Below are 25169 nucleotides of genomic sequence, written 5' to 3'. Positions count from 1 at the left end.
CCCAAAGACATTTTTTACTGCCCCTGTTTCCAAAGGGACATTCAATAATCTCTTCAACTTCTGCTTGGGAAACAGAAATAGTTTCAGCTCTGGAATGAGGTTGAAATCCCATCCCCAAGGCTGGGTGCAAATCTGTAGCCACAGTCTGTGTAGGGACTGAGCGTAGGGAACGCGCAGACACAGCTAGGTTGTTTACCGAGACCAAAGGCTGGTTGTACACCCACCACGCCCTCAGTAGCCACTTGGCTTTTAGGGTCTTAGGGGACTGGACAGCTTGGCTTTCATTTGCTGGGTAAGCTCTTCTCATTGAGAGGGAAGTGGGCATCAGTAAAGTGTGGATCGTCACCCCCCAGTGCCACTTCACAAGTCCGATTGGTTTCGGTTTCCCTCTAGCCCTGCGGGAGATCAATAGACCAGGGTTAAAGAGGGAGGAACGATCCCTGAAAGTCTACTCTTTTCCCTCTCTGTGGCTGCCTGCTCTCCAGTTTTCAGTCCTTAATCATTATCATCAGTTAAAAAGAAAGAAAGGAAGGAAGGAAGGGAGGGAGGGAGGGAAGGAGGGAGGGAGGAATGAATCGCAGTTCAGACTCCCAGGACAAAGCGTTCTTGCCAAGATCTTACTTTAAAGTTATCTCCTTTCTTCTTCCCCCTTCCTCTCACTCTCCTCATCTGTTTACCAGTTACCAGTCCATCCATACAGAACACGAGTCTCCCACTTCCTGGTGCACTGTAGTTTGGGGCCTAATTGATTCTGGTAATTAATTTGTTCTACCTGCTAGATCAGATGGAAATCCTACCCTCGCGCCCAAGGATTAGCACTTGGCTTTCTAACACCTCCTCTAATTATCTAATAGCATGGGTTGTGAGGACTCAGTCTCTATTAAAACACTTTTACTATTAGCAGTAGTGATTGGAATTGTGATGACGACTAGATTTCAACAAATTAGAGCTTAAAAATGGGGAGATGGAAGAGAAGTGGCTTCTTTTAATTTCCCTGAGTTTAACATCAATAATTAGAGCAATTTTCAGAGATGCGAGCTGAAATTACCCCTGCTGTGCTGTAGAGGATCACCTTAATTTTAGCAAATTGACTCCAGGGAAATAAATGTGACAGATTAGAAAGAGGCAAACAGAAAAGGGGGGGAAAACAACAACAACAACAAAAAAACCCCAAAAGATTGGGAGGGAGGGAAATGAGAAGAAAGGCTGGGAAAGAACACGAGACAAAAGTCCAGGACAACTGTTTTGGTGGGTTAAGGTTGAAAGTGGTAGGGTGACAAATAGGAAAGCTGTGTGAGTGGGATGATGGGGACGTAAAGGACATTTGAGAGGAGATGGAGGCTGGCATTAAGAACTACCTCTGGACGTAGTTACACAGACCAAATTACTTCCTAATGTAGATATAACTTTCCTCATACCACCCTCTATAACTGAGGGAAAGAATGTTATGGTCATCAACATTTTCTTATTTACCTCAACAGTCTTTCCATGCCTCAGCCAGCAACTGAAGTTGGGTGTAGCAAATATGGACCTTCTCGTCACTCTTTCCCTTCTCCATCCTGTTAGCAAGTCTCTAAACTTGGACAGCCCAGGCCCAAATGCCAAACTAAATGCCTTATCCCTATTGCTTTGGGACCCTTTAGGTGCTTTTTGCTCTCTAAAGGAAGTCTGTCCAATGACAGAGAATTTTTCTTTTTAGCTTTCTTTAAAAATGCCTGAGAGAGGGGCGCCTGGATGTCTCAGTCGTTAAGCGTCTGCCTTCCGCTCAGGTCACGATCCCGGGGTCCTGGGATGGAGCCCCACATCGGGCTCCCTGCTCAGCCGGAAGCCTGTTTCTCCCTCTCCCACTCCCCCTGCTTGTGTTCCCTCTCTCACTGTGTGTCTCTGTCAAATAAATAAATAAAACCTTAAAAAAAATAAAATGCCTGCGAGAAAAGAAAAAGAAAAAAAAGAAAAAAACCCCTCCAATTGAGGGGGTGAAACCAACCTCGTAGGAGCAAGGACCCTGTCTGCTCCGCTCTCTCCGGGCCTGGCCGGTCGTATTCAGCACGGCGGACAGCTCCCCGCCCCGCCCCGAACCCACCGCACCCTCCCCTCCGCGGCTGGCAGCCTTGCCATTGGCTCTCCCAGCTCCCCTCTTCAAGCTGCCAATTCTACACATAGACCCAACCTACCCAGGAGCTTGTCTTCTCGCCTCTCCAGCGCCCGGGGTAGCCCAGGCCCGGGAGAGAGCCGCGGGGTTTCCCAGCCTCAGAGGTTGGTTGTCGCCGCTCGACCAGGCTTGCGGAGACCGATTGCTTCCTACAGTTCGTCCCCGGGCCTTCACCCTGTGACAGACGCTTGGCTCAAGATGAACCTCAACTTCACTGCTCCTCTACACCCAGCGTCTTCTCAGAGACCCACGTCCTTCTTCATTGAGGACATCCTGCTGCACAAGCCCAAGCCACTAAGGGAGATGGCCCCTGACCACTTCGCCAGCTCTCTGGCCTCCCGGGTCCCTCTGCTAGACTACGGCTACCCCCTCATGCCCACACCCACCCTCCTGGCTCCTCACCCCCATCACCCTCTGCATAAGGGAGACCATCACCACCCTTATTTCCTCACCACCTCGGGTAAGTAACAGGGGACTCCAGGTTTGGGGAGCGGGAGAGCAGGTCTCCCAGTGCAGACCCTAAGCTTGTGGTAGAGCTGAGGAAAGGCCAGAGCTGGTTTGGCCTGTCTTGTCAGCTTCCTTCCCTAAGTGACAGTGGAACATTGGGCATATATGGGTGAGAACATGCAGAGCTCCCTTGAGGCATTGCCAACCCATTGGGGATAAGTTGCAGTCTCTCCACAGGCTTTATAATGAAGGAAACCTTCCTAGCCAAGAGGTGGAGGTGGAGGTTTTGACAATATTCTTGGTGTATAGCTCTCAGTCTCCTTCTTGGTGGTCTTCCTGGTCACTGCGGTCCAGCTCTCAATCCTGATTCTCTGCCTCCCCTTGCTCTAGGGGAGACCCGTGACCACCCCCCTCCATGAAGCAGAACTCCACTTTCTAGCTCATTTACTCAAAAGGCTCCAGCGGGTCCAGCGCTCTCCTCTTGGGCACCGAGCATTCGCGGATATACTGCTGCGGCTTAGAAGAGTGAATGAGGGTTTGGGATATTCTGAGGACTGAAGGTTTGACCTGACCAGAATAGGGAGGGAAAGGGTAAGAAAAAAAGTGTGTGTGGTGGGGAGGAGGGACACCGCTTCTCATTAACCCTCTGCACTCCCACCGTCTAACTCACAATCTTGGGCTCATCTGCCCATGCCCCGGTTGCTGGTGAAGCTGGAGCCCCATGCCTAAGTATTTTGATTTCACAGATTTTGATTTTCCGTGAATGACAAAGACTGGGGCCAGCAAAGTGGTTGGGACCTGGAGATGTGAAGAAATACCCAGATGTTTTCTGCCGCTCTCTGCAAGGACATTCGTGCTTTCTTCTTTGACACGATATTTTCATTCCAGTTGCAGTATAATAATTCCTTGAGTCCAGATGCAGAGTGCAAGTGGGAAAACAGCTCCGTCTCCGCCAGGGCCCTGAGACAGTTGTGAAATGCATGCTCTGGAATCCAGGACAAAAGCTAAAAGTTTTTTGAGGCAGTAAAACCCAGCTTCTGAGGCACTGGGTTGGCAGGGCCCTTATAGAAGCTTTGTGGAAGCCTGCGTGTTGGTGTTCATCTTGGTATTGGCCTCACTTCCTGGCCCATGACAGCCTGTTCTGGGCTGCACCCACCTACCCCCCAAATACCAGTGGCCAAAGCCTGGGGTGCCAAAATTGCTTGTTTCCTCCACTGCCCCCCAATCCCACTGACAAACTGATGTCTGTGGCAGTTTACTTGGTGTGTCTCAGATACCATAATGCCTGCAGAGGTCAGGAAAGACAAGAGAAGTCTCCCCTTGACCTGGTTGGGGAGGGAAGTGCTTCAGTGCTTCTGCTTAGGGTGGAAGAAGAGAAAGAATAAGAAAAAGGATGAAGATAAGATTAGAGATGGGGTCCCCAGCGGTCCCCCGCAACTGATAATGGAACGTGCCAGGCGGGAACTGCTCCTGGTTCTTGCTTCTGAAAAGCTCCTGATGAGAGAGTTTTATCTGTTCCCTTTGGCCGTAGGGGGGAGAATGGGGGCAGCTCGGGAAAAAGAACGGTGTTTTTTAGGTTGGGAAGGAGGGCCACATTCATGCCTCTACCAGCCCCAGAAGGACACAGAGTGTCCTTAGGGATAAGGTAGGGTGATAGCTGGGCAGAGCAGCTACTGGTCCAGCCGACATTTGCAAGAAAACTTCGGACGCGCCACAGAGGACTGCCAGACGCTGGGAGAGTCCTTCCAAGAAGACATTTTCTAAGGCCTCCAGTTTAAAATTTTTCTTTTCCATTTGACTTACTGTTTATTGTTCGTAGGTCTAGACGACCTGCCGGATAAAGATCTCCAAGCGCTGTTCTTGTCATTTTTTATTTCCCCTCCCCTGCCGTTCCTGGGAGAAGGGCTGGAGAAGCTTTGGGGCGACGAGGGGACTCGCGGAGGCAAGAAGCGGAGGGAGGCGCCGGGGACCGGGTTGGGGGGGTGGGGGGGTAGGGGGGTGGATAGTGCGGCTGGAGGTGGCTCCCGGGGATCGCGCTTTACCCACTCGGCGGCTTTTCTCTCTGCAGGGGTGCCTGTGCCGGCGCTGTTCCCGCATCCCCAGCACACCGAGCTGCCCGGAAAGCACTGCCGCCGCCGCAAGGCTCGCACGGTTTTCTCGGACTCGCAGCTCTCCGGCCTGGAGAAGAGATTCGAGATCCAGCGCTACCTGTCCACGCCAGAGCGGGTGGAGCTGGCCACGGCCCTCAGCCTGTCCGAGACGCAGGTGGGCCCGAGAGGGGCAGTTCTGATCTCCGCCGCTCTTTCCTCTCCCCTTAAGTCCTACCACCTCTGCACCCAGTGCCGAGCTCTCGAGTGGGAGTGACCCCCCTCCCCTTTATTCTAGGCTTCCCCAAAGATCCTTAGTAAAAGAACCGACACCTCCAACCTCAGGGCAAACTTCCGGAAGCATCATCGCTCGAGCAAGCTCTGGACGGGGCGAGAAACTGCTCGGCGTTCCTGATGAGCGCTCCTAGTTTGCGAACGATTAGTTCTCTGCCGCCCCGCCTCTCCTCTCCGATCCGGCTGTAACCCTGGTCCGACGTAAAATAAGAGACTAGACGGGTTCTTGTCCTGAGCGAAGTCCACACAGGGAATTTTTTTTTCTTATTATTTTAATCTCCCTCACAGGCGCAAGTCCTCCAATCCAGCCTCCTCACTCCCCCACTGTAATGTAAGCGCCCAACTTACCGCTCTGTTTTGAGAGGGAGAACGGTTTTCATCTTCTAGATTCTGTTCACCTGCAACCTTCAAACTCCCTCCTCCAGTTCCTCTGTCTTATATTCTCTGTACCTGGGAGCCCAACTTTCTGGGAAATCGTTAGCCACGCCGGGCGCCCCTGACTTTTCTCTCTGATGAGAACCAGCAAGATTGATTCTCATCTTCCTGTCCAGCAAAATCAGGTGTTTAGAGGCCAAAATGAGGGGAATGTAAGTTAAACATAAAGGAAACTCATCCACGCAGTACTTACTATTTGTAATTATAATTGATAACAGTATTAGTATTAACTAAGCACTCTATTCTGTCCTTGATCGTTCTTTTGGACAATTACTTCCAGGAGCCTTAGGATGCTTGATTCTCACTCAGCCGAACACGGTAACTTGTGAGCAGTTCAGGTGTGATTTAACCCAAGGATGAGACTCTCACAGCTCTTGGATAATTTCTGAATGGGTTGCGGTCCGTTTTCCTAACCCCCAGCCATCTCTCAGATCCTAGTAACGACGAGTCTGAAGGAATGACGTGGTTGTATTTCTTTTTTCCCTTCCTGAAATCAGGTGAAAACGTGGTTCCAGAACCGGCGGATGAAGCATAAAAAGCAGCTGAGGAAAAGTCAGGACGAGCCCAAAGCGCCAGAAGGGCCCGAGAGCCCTGAGGGCAGCCCCCGCGGCCCCGAGGCCTCAGGTGCAGAGGCTCGGTTGGGCCTGCCCGCTGGCCCCTTCGTGCTGACCGAGCCCGAGGACGAGGTGGACATTGGGGACGAGGGGGAGCTGGGCCCAGGGCCGCACGTGCTCTGAGCCGCGTGGCTGGGGAGGCGGGGAGCACGCGGCGGGGCGGGGAGCGGTTTCCTCCAGGATGCGGAAAACTCGGACTCGGGTCGGGGGCTGGCCTCGAAGATCCGCTCCTGGAAGACAAACAAAACACACCTGTCAACCCTCCAACCCGCGCGGCGCCCCGAGGCTCGGCCCACGCCCTCCTCCCCCTCCCGCCCGCGGGCTCCCTGCCGGGCGAGCGTGCACCTGCGTTAGCTCATTCCCGCGCCCCGCGTCTTAAGTGGCGCAAGCTGGACCCTGGGCTCTAAATCCGCCGCGATCGCAGACCCTCTCGGCCCTCTCCTCTCCGCCACCTGCCCCCAGCTCTGTTGTCCAGGCTCCGAGACCTCTCCACCCGGACCCTTTGCCGTTCCTTGGGTAGACTGGCTGCAGGTAAGGGATCGGGAGTGTGGGCCGTCCGCTCTGCGGGGATCCAGGTAGAACGACAACCAAATGTTTAAGTTGTCTTTGCTGGACAGACTCGCGCGCTGCTAGCCACTAAACCTTCTACTGGGGTTCCCGCACTACACATCTCTTAACTCAAAAACTATGGCGACAACCCCTCCTCCGGGCGGCGCTTCCATCCTCTCCCTTCACTGTTCCCCTCCTGAGCTTCCGGTTCGGCACCCAGGCACCCTTAAGCTTGTGGCCCCCGGGGGCACCCGCTCTACACGCCCCCCATCCCCCAGTCCCAATACTGAGCGGCGCGCACGAGCGGCCAGAAATTTGGACAGGAAAACCTACCGAGCAGTTTCTGCCTCCCGACCTGGCTGTATCTGTCCCGCAACTCTTACACGGCCTGTGGGCTACTGATATTTTAAAAGTGAGTGTTCCTTGGGCTGTGTGCGGAAATGCTCGTTTTCGTTGCATTTTAGGGAATGCGGCGCTTTAGCTGGATTAAAGCTAAGCAAGCATCCGCTTCCGGACGTGCCCCGGCGTGTGGACTGTTGCGGTGGGGCAGGAGTCTGGCCCAGCGCGTCGCCCCTCTCCTTTTCCCCTAGGAGGTCTCCTATTCTCTTCCTCGGGCTTGCAGTCTCTTTAGATAATAAAGGGCTCGCTGCGCAAAACTGGGAACGAACCGAGTTTCCGGGAATCGTTTGTTAACGCGTCCTCCTCCGCGCACGCCCCCTCCCCTCCACTCCAGGCAGTGTCCTGTTTTCCAAAGGAGCGAACAGGGCTAATAACCTTTCCTTGACCGATCCCGTCCCTCCCGTCCCGATTTTTCTGTTTTTAATCGTTTTATGGTCTTGAGTTCCACCTGTGTGGAAAGTCACCGCAAATGGTATTTTTTTGACTCTCAAATACCGAAGGGACAGAGCGCCCTTGATATCTGGAGTTCGAAATTACGGTAACAAACTGTGTGATGACCCTACGCACCCGGTATACTTATCAGATATAAGGTCCAGCAACCTGCCAGAGGAGAGCTTCGCTTCCGATTTTCCTTTGGCTCTGGTTGTGTATTTAGGTAAGTGAGCCCTGGAAGGCTGGAGAAGAGTGTGTGGCTAAGTAGAATCATGACCCTTGGGTTGGTACGATGAATAATAATTATAGAGACTATGACTCTGTGAGCTTGGGTTACAGTTAATCTTTTTTGTCTCTTTGTTGTTCTAAAAGGATGAATCCTAAATATTCCTCTAGGTGTAAGTTCTATGCATATAGCCCGAGGAAAATTTTCATTTTCTTTTCTTTCCTTCTGTGTGTGTGTGTGTGTGTGTGTGTGTTCCCCCCCTACAGGTTTGTTCCAGGAAACATTAATTTAGGCAAAGATAAGTGTCAGGGTGAGATCTTTATCCAGCCAGCATCATTTAGGAGATCAAGTTATTGCTTTGAAAACATAAGCATTGTAGAGCTCTTTGGATTTTCCAAAGCGCTCTTTATCAATCAAGATCTAGTGAGTCCTAGTGCTCGCTTCGGCAGCACATATACTAAAAAAAAAAAAAAAGATCTAGTGAGTCCTAGGCAACAAAGACTAGTTTTCCTTTTCAGAGTTAAGTAAATGGAGGGTTGACAAGCCTGAAGGATCTACCTATGAAATTAGTACTAGCTGAAGTCAAAGCAAGACTTAAAAAAAAAAAAAAAAATTCTTTTTTTGACTCCTTGTTCATTTCTTTGTCCAACACACAGTTTTCTTCCAACAATGCACTGGTCAGCATTTTGTCTCTATCACTTTATATGAACACCTCTCCCATAGATTTAAATTGTGTAGATGTGCTATTAAAAACAAATCTACACTTCAGTTTCTCCTCTCTCCCTGTTCAGATAATGACAGTACCTTTTTAAGGCAGGAGTTTTGGGCTAGTGCTTTGCAATAAGACAAAAGACTTGGTTATGGGGATGGGTAGTGATTTGTGACAACTTGGAAGGGAGAGTAGATACTATTACATCAGGGGAGAATCTCCCATTCTTGTAATACTAGAAAAGCTACTAAAAGAGATTTGGGGAGAACCTTAAAGTGAGCAAAAATACTATGTTTTTGGAGGACATTTAAAAAATTTTTAATTAGATACTTAACACAAACACAAAAGCTCAAGACATTTAGGTCTTTCTTCTGTCTTCACAAGAAGCCAGGCTTTATTTTGGCTCTGAGAGAAGCAGATTCGGTACATTTCATGATCTTTTGAAAAGGCAGGTAATGGGATACATTGTCAGCGAGGGCACAGCTCCACCTGATTGGAGGCAGAACCAATGAATCCTGGAGCCCAGGGAATGGCTGTATCTTTGATTCATGAGCATTAAACATGGAAAGATGCTCGTTCTGCCATATCCTGGTCCTCTGTTTGTGGCGGTTCCTGGCCAGCTCGCACTTGCAGCACCAGCCACGTGGGCATGGTTTTCTCATCAGACTGTGTTCCCTGAAATTGATGGCAAACAATTCAATAGCAAAGTTCTCCTGGCTTTCCTTTTCTTTCTTATACACAGCAGGTTAGTGATGATATGGAGGATAGACACAATTTAGTTTCAATTTAACATAGCATGATGGCAGTGTTTGTTTTTGGCCTTCAACACCGATCCAAGCCTGAAGAGGTATTTTGTCTGAATTCCCTCGGCTTTTGCCTCAGTTCATTTTGACTTGGTGGTAAAGATCTGACAAAATCACGCTCACTAGGGTATATTAAAGACATAGGCCCATTCTGAAGGGACAGAAACATCTTAAAATAGCCAAGGTGGGCACATCATCCTACATGTAATCCCAAATAGAGTAAATAATTTGTTCTGAATTTGTTCTTAACGCTGTTTGCAATAGACTTCATTTCACAGATTCTCAGAGAAGGACTCTTGATTCTATTTCTGCCCACGTGATCTAAGAACATAAATGGCCAGTACACCATTCTGCCCGGTATTAGTGGATAGCGGCACGAAGAAATAATCAATTGGAATTCATGACACCACTTCAAAAGGTAGAGGACTGGCTCCCATCCATGCGTAACTTGAGCTAAAGACCTGTGGAGGCACAGAGCAAGCAGAATGCTTTTGGTGCTAAGAGAATTGGGCAATAAACATATTGAGTTGGAGTAGTGACCCCCTAGTCGTGAGCTGGGCTCAGGCCATATGCAGAAATAATGAATTAAGGAAATATTTGACATTTATGTTGTGCTCTTGGCATCACGTTTTATAGAGGCTGTTGACAAGCTAAACGTCAACCGGTATACAAAAGCCTGGATAGTAAAATGTGTGGAAAACATAGGGGAGTATGAGTCGCTTAGCTTAGAGAAGCCGAGTATTGGGCAGGGGTGGGAATGGAGATTAGCTATGATAGTTGTAGTTGATGCTTACAGGGCTCCTCAGGATCAAGGGGTGTATCTATGCAGCTCTGCTAAAGAAGGCAGAACCAGAACCAATGGGTGTTTCCAGGGAAACAGATTTTGGAGCATTTGCATACCTCCTATAGGCCAGTAGTGTGCTGTTTATCAGTAGAACAGGCTAAGTCCAGAAAACATCAAGCACCTTTCACTGGAAAAGTTTGAGCAGAAGCTGGAAAGCAAAACACTAGGGGCTGGGAGGCTCTGTTACGGTTCTTCATTGGTGAGAAGGTGAACTGGTTTGGTTTTTTTCTAACCCTTAAGATCCTAGTAGCCTATCTTCTTTTTGTAGGAAAGGAACTATAAATTCCAACTTATTAAAGTTGCCATCTCATTAAGATTTCAGTTCATGTGCTCTAAATAAATATATCTATAACAATAAGAATTAGGAGAAACCAGAAAATGAAAAGAGTATTCTTTTATTCATTAAGGAAGTCTCCAATGCCCCATTTGAGAAAGTAAGAAAACAAAGTGAGGATCACTGGGTTAAGGACAACTAGATAGGAAGGGATGGTTAGTGTTAGAGAACTTTTTTTTTTTTTTTTTAATATTTTTTTAATTTATTTCACAGAGATCACAAGTAGGCAGAGAGGCAGGCAGAGAGAGAAGGGGAAGCAGGCTCCTTGCCAAGCAGAGAGCCCGATGCGGGGCTCGATCCCAAAACCCTGGGATCATGACCTGAGGTGAAAGCAGAGGCTTTAACCCACTGAGCCACCCAGGCACCCAGTGTTAGAGAACTTTAACAAAATCTAAGCCCTTCTTGTTAGAAGAAATTAAGATCCAGGTATCATGAATGCCTTGTCAGTGTTAAAGAGACAGTGACAAACTTCAGACTAGAAGCGGGTTTTCATGATCCTACTTTATCACTAATTCATGTCGTGATCAAAGCGATATGCAGGGGGGAGCTATTCTTGTATCATGTAGAGGAAAGGATTTTGCATAGTAATTTTGGATATAAAATTTTAAAATAAGCTGGAAATCATCTAGTAAAATCTTAGATCAATTTATGGAAAAACTTCTGATGAAGAACCATCTGAAATCCCAATTCTTGTTAAGGAGGTACTGAGCCCCTTAGTCCTTTTCATTCAAGCCAAAGTTGGGTAACTACTTGCCGGGATGTTTTTAAGAAGGTTCACATATTGAGTAGGATGAAAAATGAAACTAAAAATTTTGCCTAATCTTATTATAGAAGGACTAAGAGTCTGAGAGATTGACTTGCTCAATGTCCTACAACTGATTAATTTGATGAGTTACAAATTAATACTTGTAGAGATCTGTGATCATTCCAATAAATATTTAGGAGACAAAAAAAATTTGATATGATTCTGTTTTCTGTCCAGATTCTCTCCATTGTATTTTCTGGCTTTAATTCTCACTCCCAAAGATACCTTTCTTTATTTTATTTACTCCCTCCTAGAATTCCAAGTGTGTACACCAGATAACTTTTCCTCCATGATTTTGTTTCTACTTCTGTGAGCCTTCTCTTTTTACACTCTTCACAAAATTGTGTAGTTGCAGCTGGATTTGGCATCATAGCCACTGGCTAGATGGCTTGACTTGGAGACTTAAATTCCAACCTTCCTTTTGCTCAGGATTATGTTATGTCTCTTACTTGGTATCAGAAATCTGAGGAGAGTATTCTTTAAGAATGGTGAGAAGATATGAAGTAAAAGTATCTACTGTGAGATGTTAGATGAAAAATGCTAGAGGAAGATAATGAATTACAATATAGATCTGAACATATCAGGTTGGTTCTCGATCCCACACTTCATAGGACTACGGCAGGAATAACACGCGTAACTCAAAGGTATTAGTCTTGTGTTCCATCACTATCATTACGAGGGGTTATTATGTCCCTTTCTAATTAGTTTTTAAAATAACTTCATCTTATTTTCTCTTCGTCATTATCTTATTGTGTGGACTAAGAGAGGGCATGGTGGTCTGGGATGAAATAGGGCCGTATAGGGCCATGTAGTTGCATTGAGGATACTTCATTTAGAATGTTCTTTCTCTCCCTCTTTCCGGTCTCACCCCTGTCCTGCCCCAGGGTTTCTGTTCTCCTGGTAGACATAAATGTTCTGTAGGGAAGGAAGGTATAATTCAAATCTATGGGAGCCCTATTAAGAGATTGAATTGCCTGTTATCAGTAAAGGATGTAGGAGGGAAATCCAAGATACAAGCTTTTTTTTCCTGAAGCTTTTAAGAATTTTTTTTTTTTAAAGGCACACTTTAGGAATGTATCTCTGCAACAAGAATAAGCAAGGGTGGTTTAAAAATATTGACTAACACAATTCTTAGGGATTATCTGAATATTTGTAACCTCCATTTTCTCTCTAGCTTCCATGGCTACCAATAATGAAAGTGATTAAGCACACTTGCCAGTATTTCAACCAGTTCAAGAATGGCCAGGTAGTCCTTATTCTTCTTCAGTGCTTGATGTGGGTTGGGAAACAAACTGTAGAAAGCAACGGGAATAAGGATAGAAAGGTAGCTCTTTATTCTGCGTTTCAAATTAACAATTTACAAGCTAAAAGAAAAAAACCCTAATACTTTATGATTGTCCTGTTCTTTTCCCATCTATTTTAATTCCTGAGTTCTCTCCATTTAATTTTAAAGACTTGAGTTTCATCATTTACCCATGTACATTGTTTATAGAGGCGAACAGTTCTAAAAGGATTATTTTAAAAAGAAGAAGTCCCCTGGCCCCTTCCCTGTTCTCTTTACTACAGAGGCAACTGGTTTCTAGTACTGGGTGATTGTTTTGTTTTGTTTTTTTGTCTTCATGTTTCTAAATAATTGCTGAACTGCTGTTTTTGGTATTTTTGTTTTAGGAATTATCTAGTACTTCATGCTATAAAAGGTGAAAATTTAGTTCTTTCTTCCCTGTTCCCACCACCTATGTGTACCCTCTTCATCTCTTCCTCCATGACAGGGTTTTGGTTGGACCGTTATTATGGTATGCATGTCGGACTCTCAGCTCAGCCAGGTAATCAACTCCGATTACTTTTCCCTGCAAAGAAAGTTCCTTCCCCCCCCCCAGGAATTAATATTTGCCTTCTTAATTTTGAATGTACTTGTGACCAACGTAACTCCAGACTCTTCACCATTTCTTTATAGCCGATTCCTAAGATACTCTTGTTAAGGTTTCATTTTCCCTGAACAAATCACTCCCAGAACCTCTGGTCTGCTGCCCTCTGGATTTTGTGTTGCTGTATCTCTCTTCCCCTTCATCCTGGGATTCCTTTCTTTTTTCTTTTTAAAATTTTTAAAAGATTTTATTTAGTTATTTGACAGGGATCACAAGTAGGCAGGGAGAGGGGGAAGCAGGCTCCCTGCTGAGCAGAGAGCCTGATGTGGGGCTCCATACCAGGACCCCGAGATCATGACCTGAACTGAAGGCAGAGGTCCAACCCACTGTGCCACCCAGGTGCCCCCTGGGATTCCTTTCAATTTACTTTTGTTTCCTATATTTTCCTCTTTCTTGCTTTACCCTCTCATTTTGGGGGAACACAGCTTCCTGTGGTTTCCAGATTGGTGTGTGAAAGGTAAATGTTTTAGGCTTCATCCTTATCTAAAAGATCTTTTTATTCTAGTTATGTGCTTTATTAGTATTTTGGCTAAGTGTAGAATTCTAAGTTGGAAATTATTTTGGAATACTTCTGAAAATTTTAAAAAACCTCATTTGATTTATTTTCATTGGCTTCCAGTATTGCTGCTGTGAGGGCCTAAAGCCATTTTGATTCTTGATTCTTTGTGTATCCTGTTTAATTTATTCATTTGTTTTCCTTTTTGGAAGCTTCTAGGATGCTCTCTTTGTAACCAAGGGCCTGAAATTTCACAGCTATGTTCCTTGATCTCTTAGCTTCCGTTAATCTGGATACTCAGTAGGCTCTGTCAGTCTGAAAAGTCTTTTCAATTTTGGAAAGTTTTCTTGAATTAATTCTTCAAGGATTTCTATTCTTTATGTTCTTTATGGAACTCCTATTATTTGAATTTTTTTCCCCTCCTAGATTTTTAAAAAAAAATTTAAGAAGATTTTATTTATTTGATAGACAGAGATCACAAGTAGGCAGAGAGGAAGGGAAGCAGGCTCCCTGCTGAGCAGAGAGCCCGAACTGGGGCTCCATCCCAGAGCCCTGGGATCATGACCTGAGCCAAAGGCAGAGGCTTAACCCACTGAGCCACCCAGGAGCCTCTCCCTCCTAGATTTATCCTCTAAATTCTTTTTCTCTTCCATTTTCTCTCCTTTTATCTTTTTTGCTCTACTTCCTGGGAAAATTCCTCCGTGTTCCAACCTTTAACTTTTTAAATTTCTGCTATCCTATTTCTAACTTCCAAGATCTCTTTTTAAGTCCTACTCCTCCTTTCTAGTGGGTTTCCTCAGTGACCTCTTCAGATATGTAGATATCCCCTGCTGTTTGCTCATGTTAATGAGAAAAGGCTAATGGGAAACTGTGATACATGGTGTGTGTGGTGGGGGAATACTTTAGACTGTGAGCGTTCCCCCTGTGATAATGTGGTTGAGTTCTTCCATTAGAGAACCTCTAAAGTCAGAATTTCCAAGGCTTTTATTTTAGGCTGGTCAGATTTTCCAGAGAATGATTTTTTCAAACTCCTGCTTGTAGGATGAGATGTTCCCAATGTTCTGGGAGCCATGTGGCAAACCAGAGGTCTCTGAGTTTAGAACACACACATTCACTGTTCACTTTGCTTTCTGTATTGTGCCTCCCAGCAGAACCACTTGCCCCTTACTCAAGAGAGACTGCTTTACCCTCTGTAGAGGGGAAAGCAGTCTTTTGTGGGGGGGAGCAAAGGGGCAGTTGTCCTTCATCTAGCCCCCCTCAATCCCTTACATCCCTACCTTTAAAGGTAATTGACATCATCCACTCCCGAACATTTTGGATATTCTGGAACGTAAATCAGATTGATGCCTGGGTTTCCCGTTTGCTAAGTTAGAATTTTTTTTCAACTTTTATCTGTTTTCCTACTTTTATTATCATTCTCCTGTTCTTATGTTTTTGTCTTCTAAAAACTTTTTACTAAAACCCTTTTTAGTGTGGGCTTGTCAAGGGAGTGAAGTTGGTGTACGTATGTTCATGTGTTTAGTCTAACATATTTACCCACAAGTCTTGTAATCTGAATTTAATGGTATTTAATTCTGGCCTTTACAGTGAGTGATGGAGATGTTGATCTCTTACTCTCTGATCACACTTCCTTTTATGCAGCTGCATTTGTTGAGGTTCAGGAGAATTGCATTTTTTTTTTCTTTTTCATTTGACAGAGAGATCATAAGTAGGCAGAGAGGCAGGCAGAGAGAGAGAGGAGGAAGCAGGCTCCCTGCTGAGCAGAGAGCCCGGATGGATGCAGGTTGATCCCACGTATGGGATCATGACCTGAGTTGAAGGCAGAGGCTTTAACCCACTGAGCCACCCAGGCGCCCCGAATTGCATGATCTTTAAACAGATTGAAAGGCTGACTTCCTCGCCAAAATGTGTAATAGTCCTTCTTTCTTGCCTCCTATTCAGTGATGCAATATCAATGGCGTGGGATCTACCAGTCTGAGGGCATTGGAAGTTAGAGTTACTCCTTAAGAACCTTGGTCTGTGAGAGGTCCAAATAGTTTTACAGGATATTCTTAGAAATTTCAAGGTGAGGGAATTTATTGTTTCATTTTCCTTGGTCTCAGATTAATTGAAAACCTAGGTCCCTAATTCTGAGTTGAGAAACCAGGATAAACAGACAGCAAGATACACACCCAAAGAGAATGAGGCAAACAGGACAGGGAGAGTTGGAAGGTGATCAATTAAGACATTAAGTGTTTTGTGACACATGGACGCATCTGCATTTTGCCTTGATAACAAGGCCATCAGCTCATTTTCAGAGGACTGCTGCCTTCCTCAGTTCAATCCTCAGATCAAAGCAAAACTGTCTGCTTGCATTTTCCAATCAGAATGGGGATGCTAATTTATCCTCCTTAATGTGTGATGGTAAGAGACTCCTTCAATTAACTGAATTCTATAGCCAGCAAAATAAAAGGTACACAAAGAGGCGCAGGCTGGAAGAGCTGAAATTCTCATTAAATCAAAAGGTCCGGTATTCATTACCTCGTGCATCTGAGGCTAAACACTAAATATCGGGATCATCAAAGGAGGTTTAATGGGTTAAATTGAGAATATAATCTAATTAAAATATTAGACATGGCTAAATAGTTCTTTGATATTCATCTGAAGAATTCATTAAAAATAGGTGCTTGAGGTTTGTGTGATTGGAGATTATCAATTTCAAGTAGAGACAACAAATTTGGGGACCTCATCAGCACTGCTTCAGTGTCCCCATTGTGTGGAAGCAGGGTAATGGGAGAGACCTCCCTGCCAGGTGATGGGTTGGAAATATGAGGTGAGGCCCCCCAGGCTTCATAGCAGTGACGTTGGTAGTTGTCCAGATGGTGAAAAAGGGAAGTGTAAAATTAATTCGGAAGACCTATTTGTCACAGAGGAGAGGGTACGTTTGGGGCCCAAATTATTTAGCTATATTTTCTGCAGAGAGAGCTCTATTGATTATTTTCAAGAATATAAATATTATTGAATATATATATATCCATATATATATGGATATTCTGTTATCTACTTCTGTCTATGTAGACAGCTTCTGAAGGAATAACTGATCACACTTTTAGAATTTTAAATACCTGAAGATTATTTTCCCCACTGTTTAATTTGCATCATATGGATATCTACTATTTAAATATCTTTTGCTAAAGCATGGGACCTTGAGAAACCGGTCTAGCATTCCCAGCATTGGGGCTGGTCTCAGGGATGAGCTGTCAACTCAGTAAAGAATATTTATGAAATCATCCCATATCTCCAGGTCTTCACTAAATATATTTGTCTGAAATGTTCATATCATTGTAATCCTCTCAACCTATTAGAGTTATTTAAGGATGGAAGACCGTTTTCTCAGTTTATTGAAAATTAATTACTTACATTGCTCAGGTTTGCCAGGGAAAATGAAAAGGCAGTGGAGAGGCAGCAAGGGAGATTAGTCCTGCCCACCAAATTCGTTTTTTCCTCCCTTCATATTACCCAAAGAGCCTTCCCTGAATTGAGGGGTAGAGACAACTGAAAAATCTATTTACTTTGCATCTTCATCTTGAAATGTGATGTTTCCACAACATTTTGGGAAGGGCCCAACATTCCGGTTATTTCACTGAACTGAAACTTAGTAACCAAAGATGAAGAATGGAATTTTTAAGATGAGGGAATAAAATTAATCAATGAATAAAAACTTTGCCACCTAAAACCTTTTGCTTTCCATTGACCAGATATTTGGCTAGAAAATGGAGATATGTTTTCTTAGTACCCTTGTGAAAAGCTGTATGGTTTTGCTCAACAAAGTTAGAAGAGCAGGAGGAACAAATATTGTACTTAGCCTAGAGGCAGTGGGGTGAGGGGACTGTTTTGGATCTGTATTAAGTAAGCTGTAGGCCTAATGTGGGGCTTGAACTTGTGACCTCAAGATCAAGAGTTCCATGTTCTACTGACTGAGCCAATCAGGCACCCCAAGGGCACAAAATTTTTTTAAATTTGATTTTGAATATTAGATTTTACCTACTCTGGATTCCTACTTCAGTCTATTTTTAAGAGTGGAATATCTACACAAAATTATTATAATTCATATTTCTCTTTTATATTGCCTTTGTAGTATACAAATTTCATCTGACAATATAGACAACTCCTTAGAGTCAGGGATAAAAGGGGAGAGACACTCTGGATAAACAAAATCCACAATAATTAACAATTTTATTTGTATTGTTTGAAACCCTTACCTTGCTGGGAAAACAACTAGAGGCAAATGGAGTCTTCATGTATCTTTTTGTCTCTTTACCTTAGGAATACAAATTATGAAAGCACACTAAGAGTTAGGGAAGAGAAGTCTGGTTATCATCCGATGAATACTTGAGAGTTGGATGAAATGTGTATTATTCATCAGGATTTATTCTTATTCTAATAAAGTTAATCTTAAGGCATATTTAGATGAGTAACTTTGATTTTTTTTTTTCTGTAAGAATTTTAAATTTTCAAGCGCTACTTTGAATAGGATAGTAATCTACATTTTCAAGAATATTTTGGGAATAATTAGCTAAATGTGTCCTGAGATCTTCAGACTAGGACCCAAATTCTATTGATAATGTGTGCTGTTTATCAATAAGTAATTAAAAAGCCCCCCCCCGAGTTTGCTATTGTAGACCATTTGCTATCAACACAAAGTTCTCAATTAGCTCCAGTGTTGTAATAATTACTGGATGTGTTTTCAAACAACTCCCAGCTAATAACTGTTGGGATGGAGAGTCATTTCCTCACTATAGACTAGACTGCACACTCATGCTTGCTGTGAGATTTTAACAATGATTCATTAACCAATAATAGGGCCCCAATTGGAACCATTAGGCATTGGTGTTTGCTAGACTTACCTTTTATTTTGTTCCTCAGTATTGTCTTTTCTTGGGCTGGTTTCTAGATAACTCCCAAGAGACTCCTTAATATACAAAACAATATCATGAAGACAGCTGTCATGAAATTGAGCTACTTGGAACAAAGCTTCCTCTTAACAGGATGCTGTCCTTAGAAATTCAAGATGGAAAAACACCATGAAGAGGAGTCTATAATAAGAGGGAATATGTGGTTTAAAGGTACTTTATTTACACCATTTCATAGAGATTAGACAGATTAAGCCGTGTGTCTTTCAGTGGGCCTCTATAACATCTGGTCAAATACACGCCCACCCTTATTCTGTCACTCAAGTTTAAAGTCCTTGCTTTCTAATAGGCAGATTGTTTTTACTTCTTAATATCTGAAGCAAAAGTGCTGTAAAAATTGATCATTGATCCACTTGGGTCTGCAGAAGATCACTGTTGCCTTAATTTCAAGGAGGAGCAGAGAAGTGTGTGTCGTTCACTGTTTCCGCAGAATCTTAAGCTTAGTATCATGATGGCTTAGTGATCTGCTAGATCTTACCAGGTGGGCTCAGACAATGACCTGTTTTGGTTCATTCTTTGATTTCAACCCCCAGCTTCTAGCAAACATGTTCTATTTCTGTAGGAACAGCCCTTTTAGATGCCACTTGTCACTTTCAATATTTGTGTACAAAGAATTGTGATGTTTAGGGCTTACATGCTGGAGGTACAGACTTGCCTTCGAAGTAAAGATTCTGTGAAATGTTTGATGTAGACTGAATTGTGTCACCTGCTTCAGCTAAGTGTGGTTCTCGACAGTGAGTGAAGGGATTGAAGGTTTTAACAGTGCTTAGCTACCAGAGAAATGGTTGGAGGAGGGTTTTAAATGTTCAAAAATAAAATAGTGTCTCTTAAGAGTCAACATCTGAGTTAATTTATATGTCTCTTTCAACTTTAACAACATAGTTATGAAGTGGCCGGATTGTATGTGTTAAAATATGATCGGGTATGTAATAATGAGTATTTCTAGAAATGAAACTGTGGGAGTTCATGTCCAAAACTGAAGTTCATAATAATTATATGCTTCTTGCCCACACAGAAAACAAGAACAACCCCCTCCTAGAAATAATCAGATAGCACTGTCCTTGGTATTGGCCAAAGTTTAGACCGGGCTACTCCGTCTGCTATTATCAGTAGGACTGACATATGTCAAGAGTCATTTATCCTAACCTAATCTCTACTTCCTCTTTTGAAAAATTAGTATGTGAATAAGATAGGCCCATTCTAAGCTCTTTTAAAAATACCTTTTTTTTTTTTTTAAAGATTTCATTTGTTTATATCAGAGAGCGAGAGATCACAAATAGGCAGAGAGGCAGGCAGAGAGAGAGGGGGAAACAGGTTCCCTGCTGAGCAGAGAGGCCAATGCAGGGCTTGATCCCAGGACCCTGAGATCATGACCTGAGCCAAAGGCAGAAGCTTAACCCACTGAGCCACCCAGGTGCCCTTAAAATACTTTTAAAATACTCTAATAGAAGTGGAATATTTTAAAAAGTTGCTCTGTCCCTTTAAATTTGGAAATGTCTCTATATGCATTATTTAATCTTTCAGAGTTAAGTTTAAATTTAAGGCCATTTGGAAAAAGAAATTAATTCTTAAGCTTCTAGAAAAGTCTTCACCATGTACCATGGAGGGTCCTCTTCTTTTACAAATATATCTTGGGAGTCATTTGAGATATGATTCTTCCCACCTAATGCTTCCTATATGATGTAATTTTCAACTTACCACCAAAACCTGATTTGTCAGCTTATTATTTATCTTCATATATGTATAATTGTTCCAGACTTTCAATTCTAATTGCTTTCAGTTTTAAGAGAAAATCACGTACAGGGAGCTTTTATATACCACATCATGGTTTATGTAAAATGTTTAAAACAAAGGAATAACTCTCCAAAGCCATTTCTTATGCCACCTATATAGATAATTTTTCCCCTAAATTAGTGTTAAAATTGCCCATTTCTGGATATGGCTGTCAAAGAATCCAATGCCCATCTAATACAAGCAAGTAAGAAAAAATTAAATTCTTCCATATTTATTTTAAGACCTGATAATTTTTATTCTGTTATCACCTGATAATGTTTATTCAGTTTCAAAAGACAAAAGTAGATAATATTTATTAATAGTGACACTCAGCAGTAAAATGTGGAATGCTTTCTCCTCTTACCTAACGTACATACGTGTGTGTGTGTGTGTGTGTGTAAGCACAGATGTGGTAACATTTTAAGATGTTTTGATGGCAAGATGCCTGGCATATTCACACACTTGGAGCAAGTAACTTTGAGAAAATATATCGCTCAGAGTTGTCAGAATGGATGTTCCTGGACTTGTTGGATTTCTAATATATGTCACGATGCTCTGTTAGGACATTGGGGTATTTTGTTTTTGTTTTTTTTTTAAATTTAGAGACTTTAGAACTATTTGGGAAACTATCTCCAAATGTCCTGGCAGTTAGTCCAATTTACATTCATTTTATTCAAAACTGAAGTGTTTCTATGCTTTTTTCTTTCCTTATCGGGAAGTTAAGAGAGAAGCAGAAGTTAGATACATTTTTTGCTGGGTCACTTCAAGGTTTCATTTTAAAAGGAAGGGTAGAGATATTTTGAAAAATTAAAAGATCTGCTGTGAAACTAAAAAAGCTTTGTTCCCTAGCTCTTATTCTACCCAAAATTCCGATTTGAAAATAAATAATAAAATAACCTTTCTAGAAAGTAAAATACAGCTCTGTAAAGTTAATAAGGCTTCATATTTTAAATCCTGTACAAAGCAAATGTGGACTGCGCTGGAGGACAGAAGATCCACTCTCTACACAGAGAGGTGGTTGGAGTTTTTTTCTCCAAGTCCAGTCCCCGGGCATTTTTGGTCTCCGACAAATGTGTTGTCTATACAATGTGAAGGACTTTGAAAGCCGCCACAGCCTGTTTTTCCCTCTCATGTCTGTTCTGCAGTCTCTCCAGCAGTGAGATTTCAGGCAGAGTGTCGTCTTTTCGAATGTACGTGGGATTTTTCTTTTCTTTGGATACGTGGTCCGTCAGGTTTAAAGGTTTGGGTTTGGGGATGGTCTTGGCGTATTCCAGAGCCTAAAAACGTAAAGAGAACATTTTATGTGAAATGGATAGTGAGCCCTGCATTCCTTAAATGAAATCGAGTCTTAGGACATGTTCACTGGTAAAATGAAGAGACACATTGCTACCATGAAGTGAGAAGATGCAGATGGGGATGGAGAGCGGATGGGAAATGCGAGTCCTGCTCTCTAACGCACAGTTTCAACAAAGTAAGTTAGCCACATGAGTATGCAATGGACAAGAGCTGGAAAATGAAACCGAGCTGTGCCTTCGGGTTTTTTCTTTCTAAAATGAGGTTTTATTCAAGTGTTTGAAAATACATTTCTCATGTGTGGACTCTATTTAGCTTCTAGTGGTCTTCTTAAAACCAAGCCTCTGTTTAGGAGATATTAACAGACCTTTCCATTCAGAGTGGACTTGCTACAGCTTGAGACCAAAGACATCACTGTAGTTGACAAAATTGAGTTTCCATTTATTACATCAACTCTTCTTGTTCCCAGGCTTTTGGAACTCTAGCAACTATTTATTAGCGGTTGGAAATTACTCTTTTCTTTAGTATATCTATAAAAGCCTGGAGACCGGAAAAAGCAGTTTTTTCTTTTTTTTTTTAATTTTTAATTTTTTTTTAGTGATGTCAGTTCCAAAAGGCACTACAATAAAGATGAGATCACTACATATGATTTCTAAATCTGTTTTGATATCCATTTTATATTTTAGTAAGTTTCTTGATAGCTGAAGCAGGAGTCGTATGTTCAGGTGCTGGAAGGGAAAATCCTGTCCGAACTTCTCAGTGTGTGTAGAGGTGACTTCTGTAGGAATTTCTCATTACAGACTTGTTGTCTTGAATCTCTTCATGGAAAAAAATAATGGCTTGGAGAAAATAGAGAAAGTGGCACCATGGAAACTCAATCAAGTGGACTGAGGTCTTCAAGGTCCCAGGGAGAAAGGCAATAAATAGAAAATAGGATGGTCTGTGTGAGAGAACATGAAGTACACATTCCTAAAAGCACCAGAGGGTCACTTGTCCCTCATGCAAAGGGTCCCATGTTCTTCCTGGGACTGAGATGGAGACTTTGCACGGCAAGGCTCGGTGTCTCCGCTGAAAGTACTTCATTCACATCCTGACTTACGGTTGGATGACTCTGAGACGGAGAACATTCTGTATTTTATGAAATCCTTTTTCATGACTAGAGGCACCTATGTATTACAGTCCCTTGGGAAAAATGTAGGGGAATGAACTTGAAAGAAACCACAAAGGACTTTTCTTTGACATATGTACCCATGAATGGCAAGAAGACACTAATTCTTTAAAATTTAATGGTAGAGAAGGAAATTGATAGGATTTATCAGGATTGCTAGATTCTTCTAAGAAATCGCCTTACTATTCAATTTAAAATGTTTTGAGTATACTTGACACACATGTTACTTTGGCTTCGGGCGTACAACTTAGTGATTCATCTTCTGTGTCCCACTGCGCTTACCACAAGAGTAGCTACTACTTGTCACCATACGACGTTATCACAGTATCGCTGACCATATTCCCTGGGCTATACCATTCATGCCCATGATTTACTCATTCCATCACTGGAAGCCTGTTGTCTCTCTCTCCCCTTCATATGTTTTGCCCATCGCCCACCACCTCCTCTCTGGCCACCATCAATTTGTTCTCTGTATTAATAGGTTGGATTCTGCTTGTTTTGTTCATTTTGGTTTTCAGATTCCACATATGAGTGAAATGGTATGGTATTTGTCTTTCTCTGTTCTGACTTATTTCATTTAACGTCATATCCTCTAGGTCCAACCATGTTGCCACAAATGGCACCATTTCCTCTTTCTAAGGCTGTGTGATAAGCTTGTGTGTGTGTGTGTGTGTGTGTGTACACACCACATCTTCTCCATTCTTCTAGAGATGGATACTTGGGTTGCCTCCATATCTTGGCTATCATACATCATGCTGCAATAAACATGTGTGTGCATATATCTCTTCAAATTAGTATTTTGTATTGTTTGGGTAAATAATCAATAGTGGAACTATTGGATCATATGGTAATTCTATTCTTGATTTTTTGGGAGACCTCCATACTGTTTGGCTCCATCCTAGTGTGGCTGCACCCACTCACATCCCCACCAACAGTGCACGAGGGTTCTTTCTTTCCTCCATGTCCTCACCAACACTTATTTCCTGTCTTTTTAATTCTAATCATTCTGAGCAGGTATAAGGTGATCTCACTGTGGTTTTGATTTGCATTTCCCTGATGACTAGTGATGTTGAGTATCTCTTCTGTCTGTTGGCCTTACTATTCATTTTTATGTGTCAGATTTGAAATACAAGAAGAAAACACGTGGAGGACTAAGACCACGATGAACTTCAGGCTATCCTTACAGCGTCATTTGTGTTCATGTTCTTTGTGTATCAATGTCTCTGGTGGGTAGCCACAGGAAGGGCAGTAGCTTAGACCCCTCCTGGGTTCAGAAAACATGGGGAATTTGTCAAGTGGTGACAAAGGTTTCCTTTTCCTTCTAATTGAGGGGCTAACTGCCGTGGTGGGGATTTCTTACCTTCTGCCGAGGGATGGCCGACTGACGTTCAGTTTTCGCTGTTTGTGGTTTTGACAGAATGGATAATGTCTTCATGTTATACTCCTTAACTTGCTTTGCATATTCCTTTTTTTGGATTAATTTCTGCATCTGTTCAGACAAACCATGTTACAACAGTACACAGGTCCTTCTAGATCTCTCTGTTCTCTCTTTAAAAGCGGCACTCCTTTTAGCGAGCTGGCCATATTGTACTAGCGGCAGTGAGGAAATGGGATTACCACGCTTAAGGGAACAGCAGTGAGACAGTTAATGTTTCTCCTAGAAACAGTCTGTCTCTGAGGGGGGACATCATTGCCGAAGCACACCCAGTGTTCCCTTAACAGGGTCTAAATCACATTCAGCTCCTTCTTTGTTGCATTTACCCAATTTATTTTCATTTTGGCTTCCAACTTTGAACTATACTCTCTTTTTATGCCTTGAGTGCAACTGTAGTTAAAACACATTAAATGAAGATCTTCTTTCACTAGAGGAAAGGAAATAAAGTGGATGCACTTTTCAGGGGTTGGGAAACTCTTATCCTAAGTGTCTTCTCTGTAGCCACTCTTCAAAATTACCAAGATCACTCTATTGGGAAAGACCAACGACCATATAACACACACATCTCTTTTCATGTGCACGTGGCCCCCTTTTCTGTGCAGGCCTTCAAGACGAACTAAAAGGTGGATACATAAAACAACATTGGCTAGGTAATTTTATCTTATGGTAAAAGGAGTATCTGGGTCTCTATTACTAATGCTATTTCAGAAGGGCCTCTATTCAGAGGGAGACATCTGGATCAGGACTTGGTGTGGGGGTGGGTGGGAGACATTTCTGTAATACACAGGTGGGCAAATTCAAGCCTACAGAATGCTGTATGTACATCTCACTCACTTTGTCTCTGATAGACTCAAGGTCAGGTCCAAGGCCTCCAAGCTTCCCGTCTCTTCTCTGATAACCTTTCAGCTTGGAGCTCTACAAATACAGAGAGACAGTTTCTTTTAAGGAATTGTGCCCCCCTGCCCCGCCCCGCCATGCTGTCACAGCCACATAAGGA

General features: G+C 43.2%; 2 protein-coding genes across 2 annotated transcripts in view; one reads left to right on the top strand and one right to left on the bottom strand.

Moving 5' to 3' along the window:
* The first annotated feature begins 2350 nt into the window (after positions 1-2350).
* BSX (brain specific homeobox) lies at positions 2351-6152 on the top strand. The gene is made up of 3 exons (XM_044260642.1): positions 2351-2612; positions 4668-4864; positions 5913-6152. Exons 1-3 carry the CDS (start codon positions 2351-2353, stop codon positions 6150-6152), a joined length of 699 nt encoding a protein of 232 aa, XP_044116577.1.
* Positions 6153-21127: 14975 nt separating this feature from the next.
* The window catches only part of JHY (junctional cadherin complex regulator), a 51722-nt gene continuing 47680 nt past the window's right edge, over positions 21128-25169 (bottom strand). The window contains exons 6-8 of the mRNA XM_044260640.1: positions 25007-25087; positions 24098-24226; positions 21128-21553 (exon numbers count right to left, since the gene is read on the bottom strand). Coding sequence (XP_044116575.1) covers positions 21356-21553; positions 24098-24226; positions 25007-25087 — 408 coding nt within the window. The 3' untranslated portion in view covers positions 21128-21355. The remainder of the gene's footprint in view (positions 21554-24097; positions 24227-25006; positions 25088-25169) is intronic.

This window comes from Neovison vison, chromosome 7 (genome assembly GCF_020171115.1).
Source record: "Neovison vison isolate M4711 chromosome 7, ASM_NN_V1, whole genome shotgun sequence".
Lineage (NCBI taxonomy): Eukaryota > Metazoa > Chordata > Mammalia > Carnivora > Mustelidae > Neogale > Neogale vison.
The sequence above is the reverse complement of the archived record's forward strand: the minus strand, read 5'-3'. Positions and strand labels throughout refer to the sequence as shown.

Excerpts from the sequence above, each read along its gene's own strand:
- BSX (XM_044260642.1), top strand. The coding sequence starts at position 2,351 with ATGAACCTCAACTTCACTGCTCCTCTACACCCAGCGTCTTCTCAGAGA. Across the intron at positions 2,613-4,667 it reads TTATTTCCTCACCACCTCGG|GGGTGCCTGTGCCGGCGCTG; the intron begins GTAAGTAACAGG and ends TTCTCTCTGCAG. Across the intron at positions 4,865-5,912 it reads TCAGCCTGTCCGAGACGCAG|GTGAAAACGTGGTTCCAGAA; the intron begins GTGGGCCCGAGA and ends TCCTGAAATCAG.